General features: G+C 38.2%; 1 protein-coding gene across 1 annotated transcript in view; it reads right to left on the bottom strand.

Annotated features, from left to right (window-relative positions):
- The window catches only part of ATG7 (autophagy related 7), a 95,792-nt gene extending 76,761 nt beyond the window's left edge, over window positions 1–19,031 (bottom strand). The window contains exons 1-11 of the mRNA XM_032210650.1: window positions 18,668–19,031; window positions 17,561–17,615; window positions 15,897–16,014; window positions 14,499–14,576; window positions 13,291–13,407; window positions 10,264–10,413; window positions 9,508–9,596; window positions 6,183–6,304; window positions 4,678–4,768; window positions 3,716–3,860; window positions 1,285–1,443 (exon numbers count right to left, since the gene is read on the bottom strand). Coding sequence (XP_032066541.1) covers window positions 1,285–1,443; window positions 3,716–3,860; window positions 4,678–4,768; window positions 6,183–6,304; window positions 9,508–9,596; window positions 10,264–10,413; window positions 13,291–13,407; window positions 14,499–14,576; window positions 15,897–16,014; window positions 17,561–17,615; window positions 18,668–18,851 — 1,308 coding nt within the window. The 5' untranslated portion in view covers window positions 18,852–19,031. The remainder of the gene's footprint in view (window positions 1–1,284; window positions 1,444–3,715; window positions 3,861–4,677; window positions 4,769–6,182; window positions 6,305–9,507; window positions 9,597–10,263; window positions 10,414–13,290; window positions 13,408–14,498; window positions 14,577–15,896; window positions 16,015–17,560; window positions 17,616–18,667) is intronic.
- Window positions 19,032–19,709: the final 678 nt, after the last annotated feature.

Below are 19,709 nucleotides of genomic sequence, written 5' to 3'. Positions count from 1 at the left end.
TTTTCATTAAGCCAAGATGTTTACACTCAACTGGCATTTGTGGAAGATGCTCATTGAAAAGGAATTCTGAAAACCAAACTCTGCATGGCCCTTTCAATCTATGTCACCAAAGCATTCAAAGATTCAGGCTTCTATTTTATAGCTTCCTTTGCTGCATGATTTCCCAAGTTCACCTTCCTATTGTAGCTCCTGCCTCTCAGCTTAACTCTTTGCTAAAACCTCCTCCTGCACAGAAGAGATAAGGACTTCTCTTTGCAGGAAATCCCTCCCATTCATGCTCCTTGTATAGCAGGGATGTCCAACCTTGGCAACTTTAAGACCTGCGGATTTTAACTCCAGTATGGTTGGCTGGGGAATTCTAGGACTCAAAAGTCCACAGATCTTAAAGTTGTCAAGGTTAGATAATTTTGATGTACAGCATGCATCCACTTTCTTCAAAATTAGTAACATTGTACTCTACGCATTTTAATTGCAAGATGTATGCATGAACTGTACTAATGAACTGAGCAGCATCTACCTTGTGAAGCATTCAAACCAAATCATTATTAACCTACGTATAGCTGTCGTAAGTGGAAAAAGAAGGTACTAATTTACCTTATATTACTCTGATAACTGATTATATCAAGAAAAGTAACATTATCAAGAAGTGAATAAAAGGAAATGGAAAGGGTGGTATATATAAAGTCATCCTTTTGCCGTCTTCATTTTCCTCCTCCATTATGGAATAACCAATTTCCCAAAAGTCTTTGTTTGCTAGCAAAAATGTTGATGTTCAACTGATTTTTACAAGCAATCCTTACAAGATTGCAGCTTAGTTCTGCACAATTATTGCCATTTCCTACTATATTATTTTTTCATTTTTGTTTTTATTTCATTTTATTTTTATCAGATGCATGTATCTGTATCATTTTATTTTACTGCTCTGTGTTAATTCTTACTTGGTCTCAGACATTAAATAGAGAACATCATTGTTCTTCTTTTTGTTATTATCGTCATCATTATTCTTTCATGTGCCCTTTGTCTCATCCTTGAGCAAAAAGGTAAACGGCTGATTTATCACCAGTTCCAAAATAAATCTGCTTTTACACCTCCTTTTTGTTTTGGGTTTGCAAAATGCAACTTTAAATGCAGTTTCTCTTTACTGTAAAAATCTGTCAGTCATTAAATCACAGCAATTATTTCTTGTGGTTTAGTTCTTTTTTGAAGAACAAACATAAGAGTAATCTTTGGCTTTGGTTCAAGCACATATGAGTTTTGATCATTAAATCATATTCATTTACTCACCACTCCAGGGAATATTTTTTGAAGTCTCTCTGCTGCTGCAACTGCTTTGGACTTTCCACCCTCAAGGCAATCTTCAAATTCATAGAGTGGTTGACGCACAGGGTTTGAATAAGAGATATTTGCATTGTCCACAAATGTAATCTTCCTGACTCCCCATCCCTGAAGAAAAAGGTACCCAACATAACTAATTACTTAAATACTTAAAAAATTGTAGCTTACTCAACACTGGCTATTCCCAGGACTGAGAATCAGAGTAAGAGAGCGGGATATCAGCTGCGAAGGAGAATATGTTGTCATGCTGCCTTCCTTATTGTATCATTTACATACTGCTAAGGAGTATCTGAAACACAATTGGCCAAATTAATCAAAATTCCTTTCTTCATCTATCTGGCCTATTGATATCAGCATTGTTTGTAGCCTCGTGATTGAGGACTTCTCATGTAATATTGCTTTTAATGGCATGACAGCAGACAAAGTAAAACTGCAGTTATTTCAATTTCAAACAATTTCAAACCTTTATTGTCAGAGTACAACGTGTGTACAATCAGATTGGCTGAGTTTCCCTTCGTGCACCCCTCCAACACAATACAATTCACAGCGAAAAACAAAAAAAAAATCCCTAACCCGGTGAATCCTGCTAACATAGACCCAGTAGAATTGCACCATGAGAACTTATTGCCCGTTGTGCCAGCTCCACAAGTCAATCGTACTATAACATCAGACAAGGTAAAACTGCAGTTATATTGCTTTGACAATGACTGAATGAACCAAAAAACAGATAAAAGGAGACCAGATGGGTTTCAGGGCACTTCTTTCAATTGTTGGCGACTCTGAAAGGAATTTACTTTCATACTATCAAAATCAATATGCTAAAAATCTACTGCAAACAAAACAATACAGAATTAAGTGTGTCTTTTATTTTTATCCTGGTCATCAACCAAAACAACACCATAACATTCAATGATAAACTATGGAGATTCTCAGTCATCCAGGTCATGGTTGACTCCAAGCTGCTTTTTCAAGAGGTAACTGGACTTTCTGTTTTTTCGTTGAAGACGTTTTGCTCCAAGAAGTATCTTGGATGATAAGTCAAACGTCTTCAAAGAAAAACCAGAAAGTCCAGTTGCCTCTTGAGAAAGCACTTTTGGGACAACCATGACCTGGATGACTGAGAATCTCCATAGACATCCAATGATAAAATCATAGCCATCCATTGTGATAGAAGCACAACCTATATAGTATGTGAAAAATGTAGGTTACTTACATTTTAAAATCTTGCTGCCAATATCATTAAAATTACAGGTAGTCCTCAATTTTCAATCATTTGATTAGTAACCATCTGAAGTTACAATGGCACTGAAAAAAGTGACTTATGACCATTTTTCACATTTCCGACCATGACAGCATGCCCATAATCAGTTGATCTAAAATTCAGACACTTGGCAACTGGTTGTCAAGTTGTAGTGTCCTGGGGTCATATAATCACTTTTTGCAAACTTCTGACAAGCATAGTCAATGGAGAAGCCAGAATCACTAAATAACCATGTTAACAATTTAACAACTGTAGCGATTCACTTAAATGTGGCAAGAAAGGTTGCAAAATGGAGCAAAACTCACTTAACAACTGTCTTGCTTAGCGTGGAAATTTTGGGCTCAATTGTGGTCGTAAGTGGAGGGCTACCTATATTATGCTATACAGTATCATACTAAAATCATGATACCAACATCATTAAGACTCTAAGATTTAAAATAAAAAAAAATGAGAATGGTGCACCATAGTTTTATAGAAAACTACAAAATAAATATTAAAAAATAATTAATAGCTAACTCTGTTTCACTAAAATTTACAAGTAGAATGATACTGCAACTGTAAAAATTATAATATTATGATATAAAATAAAGTAGCAAAATGACAATAACAAGAATACATTTATACAACTGTTCTAGTGTGTTATATTTCTCTCATTCTGATGCTTTATTTAAGCACTAACGCATACAATTTAGTTTCTCGCCCCGTTCCAACCAGTTCGGTTGGAACGGGGCCGGCGGTGTCCTCGTGCACGCGCGCGGCGCACACATGCGTACTAGCATCTGTGCGATGCTCCAGCTGCTCTTGGAGGATCGCGCAGGCACTGTATGCGTCCTGCGCATGCATGGAAGCGCAGAACTCGTCAAAACCGGGTAAGGAGCGCGGGCGGGTGGGTGGGCCCTTTGCCGTTCCCGGAAGTTACTTACTTCCGGGTTCGCCAACCAACCGATTCGCAGGGACTGCCGCGAACTGGTTGAAACCCACCCCTGAATTTAGTACACTAGAGAAACATCAGCTTTACAGACACAGTTTTTTCCTTCAAATTAGGGAAATATTAAAAACATTAAGAGTTCCTTCCAAACTGAGAAATATTAAGAACAGCAGATTATCTTTAGTACTTGCCATCAGAGTTCTGGCTACAGTGCAACCCAATGTACCAGCTCCAAGAAGAAGACATTTTGCAGATACAACTTTATCCAGATCAAGAGTAGGTACTAACCGCCAGCACATCAATTTAAGGTTAAGATCCACAGATGACTCTGCTAGCCTGAATATGAAATTTTTTAAAAAATGTTATATTAAATGAAGTTTTATCTGCAAATAGAAAAACCTGAATGCATAATTTACTTTAACACTCCCAGCTAAATAATAATTATTCATATTGGTATTCAGGACCCCAGGCAAATACTTCCTCTTAAAAGTGAAAAATCATAGTATAAGGGCTATGTATTAATCCAAAGACCTACTCAAAGGAATATTATCAATTAAGGAATCCATAGTTACTAATGCCTCTGCATTTTTAAAGGTTCATGCCAAAATATTAATATTACACCAGTGCTCTACAATGAGATTAGCTGTAAAATTCATAGCTAGTTTTTCTAAGCAGATGTATACATGAAAGTATATGCACTGTCACATTATATTATTTATAACATTTTCCCTCAATGTCGGGTCTTTTTCTACAACACTGTCCTAACAGAAACAAGAGAATGAGCACATTTTTTTTTAAAAAAACAACTGTTTTTAAATAAGACCCCAAGTATCTAATATGACATTTGAATTTTTATTCACATTTCACCTGACTTTATTTCTCAACAAGACATAAATAGCATAGAATTCTTTATTGGCCAAGTGTGATTGGACACACAAGGAATTTGTCTTTGGTGCATATCTCAGTGTACATAAAAAGACAAGATACATTCGTATGTAACACTCTAAACAGATGACTGGGGAAAATGCTCCAAGACAAAAGGAAATTGTGAATTAATTTTCTATTTAACAATATGATGTATCCATACTTCCAATAGTGCATCATATCTTTTAGAGTGAAAACTAATTTTATCAAGACTTATAATGATATATACCTTTTGGGGTCCATGCATTCGCTTAAATTCACCATCCTTGGGCCCATACACCCCTTTTGATTTTTTTCCCATCCAACAGCTTTGGGACAATCTGTTGAACGAGAGAGGAATTGTGTTTAAAAGCATATGTTTTCTAAGAGAGGAGGAAAAAACAACCTGATCCTATATAACTACAAGTTGTTGATAATACAAACATGAGTTATTGGAGTTATTACTGAAATTGTCATCAAAGCTGCATCAATCCATCCAATCCAAAGAAGCTGCTGGAAGTTTGTTCAATTGGATAACGTTCAGTGGACTGGGCTGTGATTCGACAAGAAAACTGCTGAGGTTTGACCAGGCAGTCACAAGAAGTCAAGACTGTCTTGAACGCATGCACGTGGGTGCATGCGTGCGCGCGCACACACACACAGGTCTATAAGGGACATCTCTTTTAAATGAGGCAAAAACATACCCAATACTGACACATTTCATTGAGGGCCACATCAGGGTTGTTTTTGACCTCGAGGGGGGTAGGGGGGGCATGACCAGCATAAGTGTGGCCAGCGGGAAGTCATTCATTGAGATTCTGTTTCCAGCCATGACAGCCTCCTGCAGCCCTCTGCCAGTGAAAACGGAGCCCCCCCCCGAGCTCCGTTTTCACTGGCAGAGGCACGCAAACCACTCCTTCATTATTTCCAAGGCAGGCCCACAGGCCAGATTCAGCCCGCACACCTTGAGTTTTACACCCCTGAATTAGGAAAACACCAAAAGAAGAAAAAAGTACACAGAAAAATTAATGTAGAAAAATGGAAAGCCTACTCAAATGCAGCCATTTTGGAAGAAGTAATCCTGTATGTCATAATCAGCCACATCTTATTCTCAAAGATTTTATATGATAAACAGACAGGATGGGCAAATGCACGTCAAAGGACAGACTAATTTAGATCTAGGATCTTTTGAATGTTAAATGTAATAGTTAGCATAATGTAATAATTATCTTGGTCATAAAATAGATTATATATTGACAACATAAGTACTACTTAATTGTATTCTTGAAGCATACAGAGCTAAATGATGAGTTCAGATGGAAGTGAATAAGCAGAACATTGCCTTTTTTGGACAACGTAGCATAACAAAAGACGTAACTATTAAATGAAACAGAATTATGAATTTGAAACTAGAAATGTTTTAGTAATTAAACACATTGTCAATCGTTGAATTACTGATTAAGACTCATGATTAAGAGCTCCAATTCTGGAGCCTATGATGACAATAGAAGCATAGACAACTGGCAGGAACAGAGAAAACTCAAAATTGGCATAAGATGAAATGGATCTTTCTTAGTTAGTAAAACATCTTTCTAAAGATATTTTACTAACTAAGGCTGAAGCAGGCCTCTATTTACAGAAATAGAAGCACTTTTATTTCTTCTCTCTTCAGGAATTACCAAATAACCCCGCCTATCACACTCCACAAGCAGCAACAAAATCCATCATAAAACATTTATCTTTCAGAAGGGTTACCTGAACTGCTTGTCAGCTGTGGAAGCTTTACTTCAAAAAGAATGCTGTGGGAAATGTCTCTGGCTCCCTGCATGGTCCGGTCTCGGAAGCAGAGCACTTCAACAGACTGAAGGACGCCTCCCCTGTCAGGAACGAAAATTCTGTAAAAGTAGCGGCTCCAGTACCCCAGGAAAATTACAGGCAATCTCTTAACGTGATATCAGAACAACTTTAAAAAAAAACCAGTATGTTTCAATAGTCAAACAACTCAGCAATTTCAAACTCATTTGCTAGCTCAAAATTTATTCAGTTTATCTGAGGAAAACAAATGCAGGTAGCCGTTGACTTACAACAGTTCGTTTAGTGAATGTTCGAAGTTACAATAACACTGAAGAGTGACTTCTGATCGTTTTTCATACTTATGCCCATTGCAACCTCCCTACAGACCAGAGGTGGGTTTCTGCTGGTTCACCCTGTATCGGGCGAACTGGTAGTGACGTCAGCGGGAGGCTCCATCCACCTGCACGGATGCTTCTGCACATGCACAGAAACATGAGTGAACTGGTAGTAAAATCAATTGAAACCCACCACTGCTACAGAAACGTGATCAAAATTCAGGCGCTTGGCAACTGATTCATATTTATGATGGTTGCGCTGTCCCAGGGTCATGTGATCTCCTTTTGCAACCTTCCAACAAGCAAAGTCAATGAGGAAGCCAGAATGGGTTTAGAACCATGATAACAACCTAACAACTGTAGTGATTAACTTAACAAATGTGGCAAAAAAGATCATAAAATGGGGCAGAACTCACTTAACAAATTCCTGTCTTAGTAACATAGATTTCGGGATCAATTTTGGTCATAAGTTAAAGACAACCTGTACTAGACAACAATGATTTTGTTTCCTGAAAACTTTTGAGTGTATTTTATAGACATTTGGCTGTTAATCATGAAAATAACTGTAATTTTAACATATCACATACCGTTTTATAGAGATTTCCTATTTTTACATAATGACAATATGTACCCTTCAGCTTGTTGGTTATGCTGCACTCACAAAAGAAACATATGAAAACATGGAACTGTTGATGAAGCAGATCCAACTAAATACATCTGAAATATCTGTGGAGATATACGAATGGGATGGTTCACCGACAAAAGGGCGACCGACAAAAGCGTGCCCGACTAAACCGCGAGTTCTAAACCGCGCCTATGAATGAGCGCTGAAGCGCGCCAACAGCACACCAACAGAAGCACGCTCTAAACCTAACCCTAACCGTTACCTTAACTTAAATCGCGCTTCTGTCGGCGCGCTGTTGTCTGTGCGTTGATGACATCGCGGTTTTGTCGGCGCGCTTTTGTTGTGCGCGCATTTGTCGGGTCACGGAATGGGATAGTCATGCAGGAGAGTCAGGTTATATTAAAAATAAATGACCACTCTGAAGAATTTGGTTCCAGGGTAAAAAAGCACAGCACTTGAGCCACTTGTTGACCCAACAAAGACATTTTTGCCTCCATTTCACATAAACCTCAGACTAACTTTTTTGGGGGGCGGGGGGGGGGTGTTGAAAGCAGTGACCAAGGAAAGTGAAGGTTTTGTCATTCAACCACGTTTCCAAGAATCCCTGATGCCATGATTAAGGAAGGCATTTCTGTTGGTCCACAGATCAGATATGTCATCAGTAATAAGCGGTTCAAAGATATGTTAGTGGGGCCAGAGAAAATGGTCTGGAAAACATTTAAGGATGTCATTGAGATTTTTTTCTTGGCAACTACAGAGTACCAAACTACATTCAATTGGTTGACAACTTGTTTCAGCATACGAGACCATGAAGTGCAACATGTCACAGATTTATATTCCAAATTCACACTTGGGACTTCTTTCCCCAAAAATCTAGCTCTGGTCAGTAACGAACATGGTGAAAAGTTTCACCAGGACATAACCATAATGGAAAAACAGTTATCAGGGCAACTAGAATCCATCAATGCTGGAACTCATTCAGGGTATTGGAAACATCTAGGGACTTTGGAGGTCTTCCAGTCCAACCCCCTGCCTAGACAGGAAACCCTATACTATTTCAGACAAATGATTATCCAACATCTTCTTAAAGACTTCCAGCGTTGGGGCATTCACAACTTCTGGAGGCAAGTTGTTCCACTGATTAATTGTTCTAACTGTCAGGAAATTTCTCCTCAGTTCTAAGTTGCTTCTCTCCTTGATTAGTTTCCACCCATTGCTTCTTGTTCTATCCTCAGGTGCCTTGGAGAATAGTTTGACTCCCTCTTCTTTGTGGCAACCCCTGAAATATTGGAACACTGATATCATGTCTCCCGTTGTCCTTCTTTTCATTAAACTAGACATACCCAGTTCCTGCAACCGTTCTTCACATGTTTTAGCCTCCAGTCCCCTAATCATCTTTGTTGCTCTTCTCTGCACTCTTTCTAAAGTCTCCACATCTTTTTTACATTGTGGCGACCAAAACTGAATGCACTTTGAATCACATGTGATTAAATGCATTATAGTCAATAAAATATAGTATCATATTTCTTAAGATTCCTAAGTGATACAGTTATTCTAACATTATATTTGTGTTCAGTTTGAAGGGGTCTATCATAATCACCAAAAGTGTTTCAGGAAAGCAAAAACAAAAATTAATTGTTGAGTGAAATTAGATTGTTACCTTACAATCTATTCATTTAACCAACATGTTGTGCGGGATATTACACAGCAAGAATTTTTGGAACAGCAGATACCTAGGAATTGACCATGCGAACATGGAATCTGAGAAAATTTCTTCCTTAAATGGTAAGTGCCTAGCATAAGCCAGTTTCTGATGGTAACTAAGGTCCTTATTTAAATTCTGCCGAGGCTTTGATCTGCTTTAGATGAGTCATTAAGGCAAACCAGAACATGAACTAGGGATTGTGTAGAGAGGATTGTGTAGCTCAGTATTAGCTTTTGGTTACAAAAAACACATTGGCCCCAGAGGTTTGGATAGTTGCTACTGTAAGATACTTTCAAAAAACAAATCAAAGGTTTTTTCCCCCCCGAAGGACATTTAATACTTAGCTTACACAAATACCACTTTTTATACACCAGTTTTTTAAAAATATATTTGAAATTGTTATTTATATGATTTTAATGCATATTTCTGGACTTTGCTGTTTCCCACCCCAGAGTCCTTTAGTATTGGGGTAAGCTATAATATTTATACTGTAATAGATGCTGTCTAATCCTATACTGAAAAATAAGCTCTACCAAATTTACTGTGATTAACTTCACAGTGCATGTTTAGGATTGCAACCATGGAAAAACCATGTTCAAGGCTTCACCTAATAATAAATACCATCTGTGCGCTGCAAGGATCAACATATTTCTCAGTGGCCACCCTGGATATTGGATGAAATTACAGGGGTCATAAACACCAAATGTCACCTGTGAAGGAAAAAAAAAACATAAGACTATTATTTGTTAACACTGATAGTCCAAAAGTTGCTAATTGTATGTATGTATAGATAAACCAGACTAGAGTATTAATCTACAAAAGACCCAAATTAAGTGAATAGAACAATTTCTTCACATATTACCCAGTAACCACATCGTACATTTCCAAGCAAGCAAATTAACCCTAGTAACCCTGGTAAATTTGTGCCAGAGAATGGCACAAATTTACCTAATTAATTTCCATTTGTGAAATTGGCCTGAGGAAATTCTAAGTGATATGGTCATATAACCTATTCATCCTTTTCTGCATTGCCTAAAACCCTTCCAATCAATCTTTAAGCAGTATATTTGTGATTAGAAAGCTAAAACCCAATAAATCCAAGGTATCCACATTTGACTTAGCTAAAACCTAAAACCCAAGAACAATAAATTCAGAATTCAGCAAAATCTTTTATTTTCAAAATAAAAAAATAATTCAGAATTCAGCAAAATCTTTTATTTTCAAAATCATAACTTCTTACAGACTCCTTTTTCAAATATCCACCCAATTTTACTCTCTTTCCTCTATCCCCTCATTAAGAATGGAATGCTCTAGAAATTATGGGAATGTTAATTTCAGTGCTCTGTATTTTGCTCATCTGTGTATTTTTTTTTTTACCTTCTCCTGTTGATCAGAAAAAAAGTCATCCCAGTTCCTAAGTAAGGATACTTGGACTGAATCTTCATGGCATTTAATTAAAAAATAAGGCAGGGCTGTAAGACCTTCTTTCTGGCAAAGTTGATCATATGAATTCTGGAGGGCTTCAGTCTGAAAAAAGACAAGAGACAATTAACTCAGTTTCCTTTACACTAAAATATTCCTGCATTTGTTCACTTAGAGAACTCAGAGAGGCTAAAAATCAACTTAAACTACTAGTAATAATTTAAAAAAAAGATTAACTGAAAAGGTAAAACTAATCAGCAAAAGAAAATGCAAAAGAAAATAATACTCATTACAGCTCAGAATAAAAAAACAAAAGCCAATGTAAAGCATTTAAAAATAAAACCATTAAGATGAAAATGTTTGAAGACCAAGAAGCAGTTGGGATACTTCAAGACCACCAACTCCCCTGGTGGGCTTATTAATATCAATATCAGAGCTGATATTGACCTTAAACAGGAAACAGGTCTTAAAGCTACAGAGTAAGTTAAGGCAAATGAAGCAGCACTGCAGAGGGCTCACAACATTCATTCTTTCAGATGTTGCCAAAGTTCAGCTCCCAGGAGAGCATCTGCATCTTCCAATATGCCAAACCTAATTAGCAAACTGTAGCAGTATTTTGCATCTTAAATTCCATGTAGGAGATGATTTCCAGTGCTGTGATGACTAAAGTGGGTGGCCTTGATGGACAGAGGAAAGAACCACTACCAAAGCAACAATCAGATAAACAATGCTTAAGAGCAGGCCAAGAAAGTGGGTTATGAAAACACCTCAGGCACTTTCCCTCTTCTTAATTATCCTGAAGATAAATAAGGCAAGCAAGGGAAGCATATTCACATTTGCAAAATTGGTTACTACTAACAGAAGTATCTTTAGGTCTGAATGCTATCTGTTTCTCATTTAGGTCTATCTTATTCATCTAATAAGTACTGAGAAGAGTGAACAGAGTTTAACTATCCAGACGGTCTAGAACAGGGGTGTCAAACTCATGTCATCACAGTGGCATCACGTGACGTATAGGGAGTTTTTCCCCCTTTGCTAAACTGGGCACATCTGGCCCGGGAGTTTGACAGCCCTGGTCTAGAAGCAGATACAAACAAGAGGTTTGTGAGCTGCTCACCTGGAACTGTGGGTGCTCCAATTTTAGAAAAGCCCTTGGAAACAGGCTATAAAACCACCCCACCTCCATTTACCCAATGCATTTCTTTACCCTTTAAAGAGTCCCAAACCTTTTTAAAAATGGCAACCAGAGGGTTTTTAAAAAAAGCTGGAGTGGGGAATTTAAGAATCAGAAAACAAATCTTTCTTCTAGAGCCGGCTCCCACCCAAAAATGTAAGAGAGAAAAAAATCAGCCCTGCCTTGTGTAATGAGGTCAAGCAAGCAACTAGCCTCCTGTGGCGCTTTAAGAATGTCGAGAGACCAATCTGCCATCTCAATTATTAATCACCAATTATATTATCTAATTTATATTACCCCAGATATTGAACTGCCACCAGAAATCACTTGCTGTTTGTAGCACCGAGTAACGTTAACCTTTTTCAAGAAAAAAAATTCTGCAGAACCATTGTATTAGATGTGTGTTATAAAATCCCTGCAAATGGTCAAACAGGTCGTTCTTCAGATTTACAAGCCTTGTGAGAGAAAATCCTATTTTCACACTGGAAATGATTTTTTACAGTTAGGATTCAATTAAAAAAAAAAGAACTGTCCCATGAGTACAGGCTTCTCCTCCTCTGAAATGCCGGCAGCTCTTGAGATACCACGTAATGCACAGTGGGTTGCCAACACCAAAAACAGGGAAGAGGAAAAAGTCTTCTTTATAACTCAAGAATTTACCTGATCACTCAAATTTGGCCTATGTCCAGCTACTGCTTTCTAATTTTATGTAATTACTATGTAGATACTATCATATTTATAGCTTAGAGATAGACTATTCCTTTTGGCTCTTATTCACACCTGGTCAGGTTGTTTAATAGATGTATTTTAATTTTATCTCAAATTTTATATACTAGTATCTTGAGGTACAGTAGAACCTTTGGTCATGAGCGCTTCTGACCACGACCAAATCGGGTTCCAACCAAAAAATTCACAAAAGTTTTCAATCTGGTCACAAACACATATTCAAGTGGTGATCAAACACGGCCGCGGCCAATTTCCCCTTCCGCACCATTTTTTTTGTAAGCGCCAAACAACAGTGACCTCATGTGGCCACTGCATTAATTTTGGTTAGGTTTTGGGTCACGACCAAATCGGGTTGCGACCAAAGTTATGGAATGAATTATGGTCATGACCAGATATATAGGCGCTTACAGATGGACATACTTCTTGTACAGGTCTAAGACTACGATAAACTAAATGACTGTTTTCTTTATGGGTCAGGTCAACTGCTCCCAATTTAAGGAGACTTTGATCAGGCTAACAGTGACATTCCGAACTATTAAGAATTTTACAAATTTCAACTCTACTGAATTTAGGGACAGAAACCCATTTTATACCTTTACACCCTAACTTTATGAGCAACAGAGCAAAAACAGAGAACATGAAAAACAAATAGCATTAAAAATCTCACAAGACCCTGTGATAAAAGAAGAAGATTATGCCTATAACTCCCAATGGGGACAAAGATCACAAATTCTGTTAAACATTTCTTCCAGGAAAAAACTAGCCAGAAATAACAGTTCACTGAAGTATAAGAGAAGTGTTTGTGTAGCATATTTTGTTAGGATACAGTCTTATAATGGAGATATCTCTCTTGAAAAAGCCTTTTCTAAGTACCCATTTAACCCTGTCAGTCACTGAGATAATGAAGAGAGTTTCGAAAACTGATTCCCCATTTCATCCAGGCAGAGGTAGATATAAAAATCCATACAGCACTATTTACCGTGTTTGCGCTTAGTAATGATGTAATACATTATTTTATGTTCTATCTTATGAAAAGTACTATGTGTGCTAGGCTACTATAGCTGTGTAATGTTTTCAATTACCTGAGCTGGAGAGAACTTTGTATTCAGAGGCACTGGCTGTTTAACCAAAGGGATACCTTCTGGGACATACAATGCAGGATAACAAAACCAGTAATAGAAACGGTATCTTTTTAGATCCTAGGGGAGAAATTATATAAATACTTCAGAACTTGGTATTAACTTGGAAAGAGTAATTTGATCGATTTCTTACACTTTGAATCAAAGGAAAATAGACTTCTTTCAACATCAGAAATGACTCCCAGCTTCTTAACCATCATCCTGAATGAATCCAAATACTTCAATAGAATCTCAAGAGATTGGTTCATATTCTAGGCTTTTTATGGAATTCTCAGCCTTACACATCTTTTCACCATCTCTTTAAAATGTTCACATGGCTTGTGAGACAGCCATGTGAATATTCTTCTGTAATTGCTATTTATTGTCATTTATTACATGCCTTTAATCTTCAGAATGGATACTACCCATCACATGCATATTTTTTTCTTATGCAAGCATATTCTCTCCCTTACTCCCCATTTGCAAAATACTATTGAATACAATAGTGTGAGAAATGGTGTACAATAGTCCTCACTTACCAACCATTAAGCAACTGTTCAAAGTTACAACAGGGCTGAAAAAATACTTTTACAGCCCATTTATGATTTTTATAACATCTACCAGTCATTTGATCGCCATTATGATCAGTATATAGTGTCCTGTACCAGACCTTTCTATTTTTTTATTTCTCCCCTTCCCTTGCAGAGCGGAGAGATTGGAGAAAAAGAGATTTCAAGAGAGTAAGTCGTTTTCCTGTCTATACATTGAAAGCAATGTGATCATATTGAGAGAAGAGAGATTGTCTACAAAAATAAATTGCTTTTTTTCTGCCGCTCACTCTTGCAGAGGGATTGGAGAGAATGGGATTTCAAAAAGATAACCTGTTTGCATAGCTGCAATATGGTCACATTACTTCTGATGTGTACAAGACAGAAAGTAGGCACAGACCTAGTCGTGAGATTTCCCACTTAGAAGCTGTTTCACTCAGCAGCAGTGATGCTTATCCCAATTAAGGTTGTTAAACAAAAACAACCTGTAAATGTATTTTCCAATAGATTGGACTTTGTGGATGGCAGATGCATGATCCAATAACTGGGATACAGTGATAACAGTATTAGTATTGTTTATAACTATGGAGCATTTGGCATCTTTTTTCATACAATTTAACTTACTGCAAATGTTAAGAGAAGAAATTTGTTCAATAAAACAGGATTTTTAATGGCATCCCCCGTTGTTATTGCATCCCATATCTATGAGGAGAGAGAAAAAATAGAATCATCCAGGATATTAGTGACTAATTTCATGGCTGTTGAACAAAATATGCTACATATTTCATGGATTTATTGCAACAAAATTTAATTTGGTTTAATCTTCAGTGTAAACTAGTGTGCAAGTATAATTATAAAGTGGAAAATATTGAATAAACACAAAGATTCCACTGATCTCACTATTATCAAATCACATTAAGCAATCCATCTGATTTACACAAAAAATTCTCCAAAGGAGAACAAGATCAACAACATATTTTGTAGACAGCAGGCCCCCAGAATAAACTGAACACTTGGAAAGCTTCCTGAGAAACAAATAAATCAGTGGTTCCCAAACTTGGCAACTTTAAGACTTGTGGACTTCAACAACCAGAATTCTCCAGCCAGCAGAGCTGTGAGTTGAAGTCTACAAGTCTTAAAGTTGCTAAGTTTGGGAACCACTGAAATAAATGATTGGTCTTATTTACAGTCCTCTAAAACACAACAATATACATTTAAATGTCGTAGTTTTAAAAATGCTGCCTTCAGTTTTTTAAGTAGTTTCAAATATTAATGCACAACATCCAATCAATGCTGCATCTGAGAAGCCCAAAACTAAGCAGCATGTAATGAAATTTTGGAATTGCGCATTTAAAAATTCAGAGCTCAGTCTAAGAGCCTTGTCTCCAATGAACATCTATAGCATTCTGTATTTTATGACATATTGCTGAAGTGCCAGCCATAGCCAACAAAACTAAGGTTGATGTCTGTGGAATTCTATACTAGATTTAAAAAGCTACAGTCTTCATGCATGACTGATTAGTTTTGCTTTTTTCTTTTTAAAAAAACCCTTTATCTTGTCCTCCTCTCCTTGCTTGTTATTTATTCATTCACAAAATTGTAATTGTTCAGTCTCTGTATTTCTCAAAGATGTTATATGGAATTCCACAAGGAATTAAGGGAAGGTGTTCATCCAAGCACAACTTTTCATTAGAGCTTTACCTCCCGATTAGGGGTTCCAGGAATTTTATATTTTAGCTTACAAATTCTGCAGTCTGAAAAAAAAAAGTTCAATAAATGCTGGAATACAGTACCTGTTCATTGATTGATCTGCAATAAAATAGGAGCTTCCAAATAATAAATTAGACAATTTTATGCTGAAATATAAGCACTCCTTTCTTGAAATAAGTGACATCAAAGTTTGAAATACAATGCATATGAATTTGGGGGATACATTTTATTCAATTCAGCAGAACTGTATTGTTCACAAAACAACGATGCATTGCTTTTCATCCATGCCTCAGGTTTGGGGGTTTACCTTACCTCAGTTGCTGCTTCTTCAAGGAGAAGCTTTTTATCACAGGATTTGAAAGATTCCAAAGTATTGGTGTTATACAACATTCCAACAGCAGGGCAACAATGTGCTGGTGTTGGGCCATTCCTGGAGGGAAAAGAAACAATCTTAAAATGTATATGGCATTTACTGTAGTCTTAATCAAAATCATTGGTAGTTAGCACATACTTTACCAACAGTTTAAAAGTAAGAATGAAATTTTAAAACATATTTTAGACAGTAACATAAATCATTCCATGTATACTGTGTAATATATATTGTCAACATCAGTTTAACCATTGTATTGTTCCTTTGCGTGGACCTTGTCTACAAAAGAAAAGGTGACAGGCATTGGATTGACGGAGAGTGTAAAAAGGAAGCCAATTAGGACCCTGAACAGAGTAACATGCATAGCCTTGACCACTAAGTTTCTGTTCCGTAGAACCACTACTTCACCCTAAGCAGGAAAACAGACCCATGAGTCTTTTGCAAATAAACAGCAAAGATTTTATCTGTGCAATGCAGCTTAGCCGCTAAAACTCCACATTTGCTATAAGCACGGGTTCAGACAAGCTTGCTTACCTGACACTTGAATGATCATGTTATGCTAAAAATTGCAACATCTTGTAACAAAAATATTGTTCTTCAAACTCCGTTATTTATTCCTTTATTCTGCTTACCAATCCTTATCTCTCCCTCGCTTAAGCTTTATATTTCTTCTATAGTTCTGTTATTCACTTAAGTACCCTTTTCTTCAGTAAGTGGCAGCACCTGGATGCAAAAGCTAAGCAGAGTTGGGCCTAGATGGATTAAGGGAACCATGGAATCCCAGGGCTTTGGAAGGATTGGGAAGTTGAAAGACATCTGGAAAAAGATAATGGCCAACATCCCATGCTCCTGCCCCCCCAAAACCTGCTGAATTGTATCAATCTAGCCCAAGTCAAGCTTTCGTGTGGTTTATATTTTTCCTTCTGGATCTGTCCCAGTTTTCAACCACAAGACTTTTTAACTTTCAACCTTTAGGCTTCTTTTGAGGATTGCTCCTTCATATTCTTTTTTCACAGTTCTTAAAGGCTCCAGGTTCTTTAGTGTTATCATACTGGCCTTTGGAAGCAATTGTACACTACTGATTTATTCCCCTAGTGGTTAAAATGTACAGAGACCTGATCCCCACCACAAGATCCAAAACAAATTGTTATAAGCTATTCATGAGCTGCTGTATAGCAAAGCGAAAGCTTCCTTTAGAGACACTGCATGTTCAGTGTCTCACTAACTGGCATCACTCCAAACACAGGCCCAACCTAATATAGCTGCAGTTCTTCTATCTGTCTCTATCAACTCATGGAATAGAAACATTGCAATGATTATGCTAAGTAGAAATCCTATTTGTCCCAAACAGTAAGTGAAAACTGCTGGTGATCCTTGGTTCATTTAAACAAAGCTCGCTCAATGTGTGTATTGTGTATATTCATTTCTATACCTCCTCACTAGAATAAAGTAGACATTTGTGGTGGCATTCTGAAGCACTGCCCTCACAGAGTCGTGATTCTAATATACAAATCTTGATTTATAGCCTAATGATTACAATGCTAAGAATCAGCCTCTGTATCCTAATAACTATTTCAAGACTCAAGATAAAGGATTTATTACTTACGTATCAAAAGCACTAAATTCAAGGGTTAAACGTGCTGGCATTCCAGGAGGATCTCCTAGTGGAGGGAGGAAAAAATAAACAGGTTTTAAAAAATTCTGACAATTATACAATCCAGGACACCTCTATATAATGTTCTGTGAAGACAGATTTATGATAATCTGTTATATTCTTGGTCAATGACTGAATAGCCCAGATGTTCTTTCCCCATGTGGTAGTTTCATAACTGTTTCTCCATTTCATAACAGGAAGCATTGTACAAAGGACAATGTGAGAAAAATGTGACTTATTCTGTTTGCACAAACCTTTCCTCCATTTCCCCCCCCCCCTTACAAAACACAGCCACATAACAGAGGACAACAGAAAAATTGGGAAGCCTTTTGTTTTAACTTATTTTTGAGAGGCATGGGGGAAGCATAATGTTTTAGTTTTTGGCATTCTTGTACAAGGGGCAACAGCAAATTTCAGTAAGAAAGTTTATCTTCACCATTAACCTTCTTCTTGAGCAATCTAGCTCTTCAGTTTGGAGAGAACCGATTATGACATGAGTCTCTCATATGACCTATGTCATAATATTCTTGCTGCAACACATAACTTATACTTAACTAATCATGGAAGGTGGTGTTTCTAGAAATACCCATTAGCTGAATCATAATCTATACATGTATGTAAACTACTTGGGAGTGTTGAAACTAGTTCTCTATGGTCTTTAACCTCTAGCCTTTTATGTTAAGGATAGCCTTTCAGACGGTAATGGGAACAGTGTTCCAGCTACATTGGGCAAGTGGCAATCTTCTGATCCCCAACCAGGAGTGCCCACTCAAGTGAACGTCCAACGAACAGATCTTTAAGCAACCCAGAAGCTGCTAGGCAGGGATACATATCCACGGCCAATATTCAGTATAGTGGACACGGATGGAAGGTTAGCTTGCGGTAAGAAAAGCCAGCTAGGCTTGTTTACTGGGATATCAAGTGCCATGGAGTTCATGGGGAATTGGAAGGACGTGCCAGCGTCAGGCTGAACCTAAGCTGAACTCTCCCAGTTCACACAGCAGGACGCGTCTCTCGAACCCCCTCCACGAAGGAAAAGTGTTTTACGGGTCTACTTGCCATTATAGTAATAGCCTCTGATCGGTTTCGGAGACTCGTCCAGTTTGTATTCATTGAGTTTTTTCTGAGTGAGCTCATGCCAGAAACCTGCGTCCAGAGCGCTAGTGAAGGGGACAAACTGCAGATTGGGGAGCCCACCCTCCGCGGGGTGTCGCGATTCACCACCGCCGCCGCTGGCCATCATTTGTCATCGGGAGCTACCAGCTGAAAGCCAAGGCCGGGATGCCTCCCAGTTTTCCCGGAAACCGCCGGTTAGCCCTCCCCAACTCCGCCCGGGAAGGAAAAGTATCCCGAGAAATGCGCGTCGGCTCCAGCGGCAGCAAGAGCCTTTTCACATGTAAGCAGGAAGGGGAGGAGCAGGCGGTGGAGGAGGCATCGCGCAGCGCGCGCAGCAGAGTCAGGAGGACGCGGGGCGGAGCTTCCCACCCGGGGAAGGCAGGAAAGATGCTCGGGGTGGGGGGAAAAGAGGCGTGGCCGGGAAGTTCATAAACGGAGAGGGCGTGGCCAGAGGGAGCTTATCGTGGATCGTAGCTTGGATGTTGGGGAGGGCTGGGGGAACGCTCTGTTCGCGGAGTTGCGGTTCTTTTAAGTAGCAGAATAGAATCAGAATAGAGCTGGAAAAGACCTTGGTGGTCTTCTAATCGAGCCCCCTGCTGAAACAGGAGATCCTATACTATTCTGGACAAATGATTGTCCAATCTCTTCTGTAAAACCTCCAGTGATGAATTTTTCAGGAGGCACCTGGACTTTTTTTCTTTTTCTTTTGAAGACGTTTCGCTTCTCATCCAAGAAGCTTCTTCAGCTCAGACAGAATGGTGGGGAATGGAAGGATTTAAATTCCTTGCAGACAGCTGGTCATTTGCATTCTTTTAGACCAGTGGTTCCCTACCTTTCTTTGGCCATGCCCCACCTAAGCATTTTTAAAATCCTGATCTCTCCCCCACCCCACCCAGTGACATATAATTCTTACTTTACTCAAAAAGTAAACTCTGCTCAGGCAGAGGAAGCCTAAAAGGCCATTAACTTGATTTAAACAAGGTTC

The sequence above is a fragment of the Thamnophis elegans genome, chromosome 2 (genome assembly GCF_009769535.1).
Source record: "Thamnophis elegans isolate rThaEle1 chromosome 2, rThaEle1.pri, whole genome shotgun sequence".
NCBI lineage: Eukaryota > Metazoa > Chordata > Lepidosauria > Squamata > Colubridae > Thamnophis > Thamnophis elegans.
This window is presented reverse-complemented; position numbering and strand designations above follow the sequence as displayed.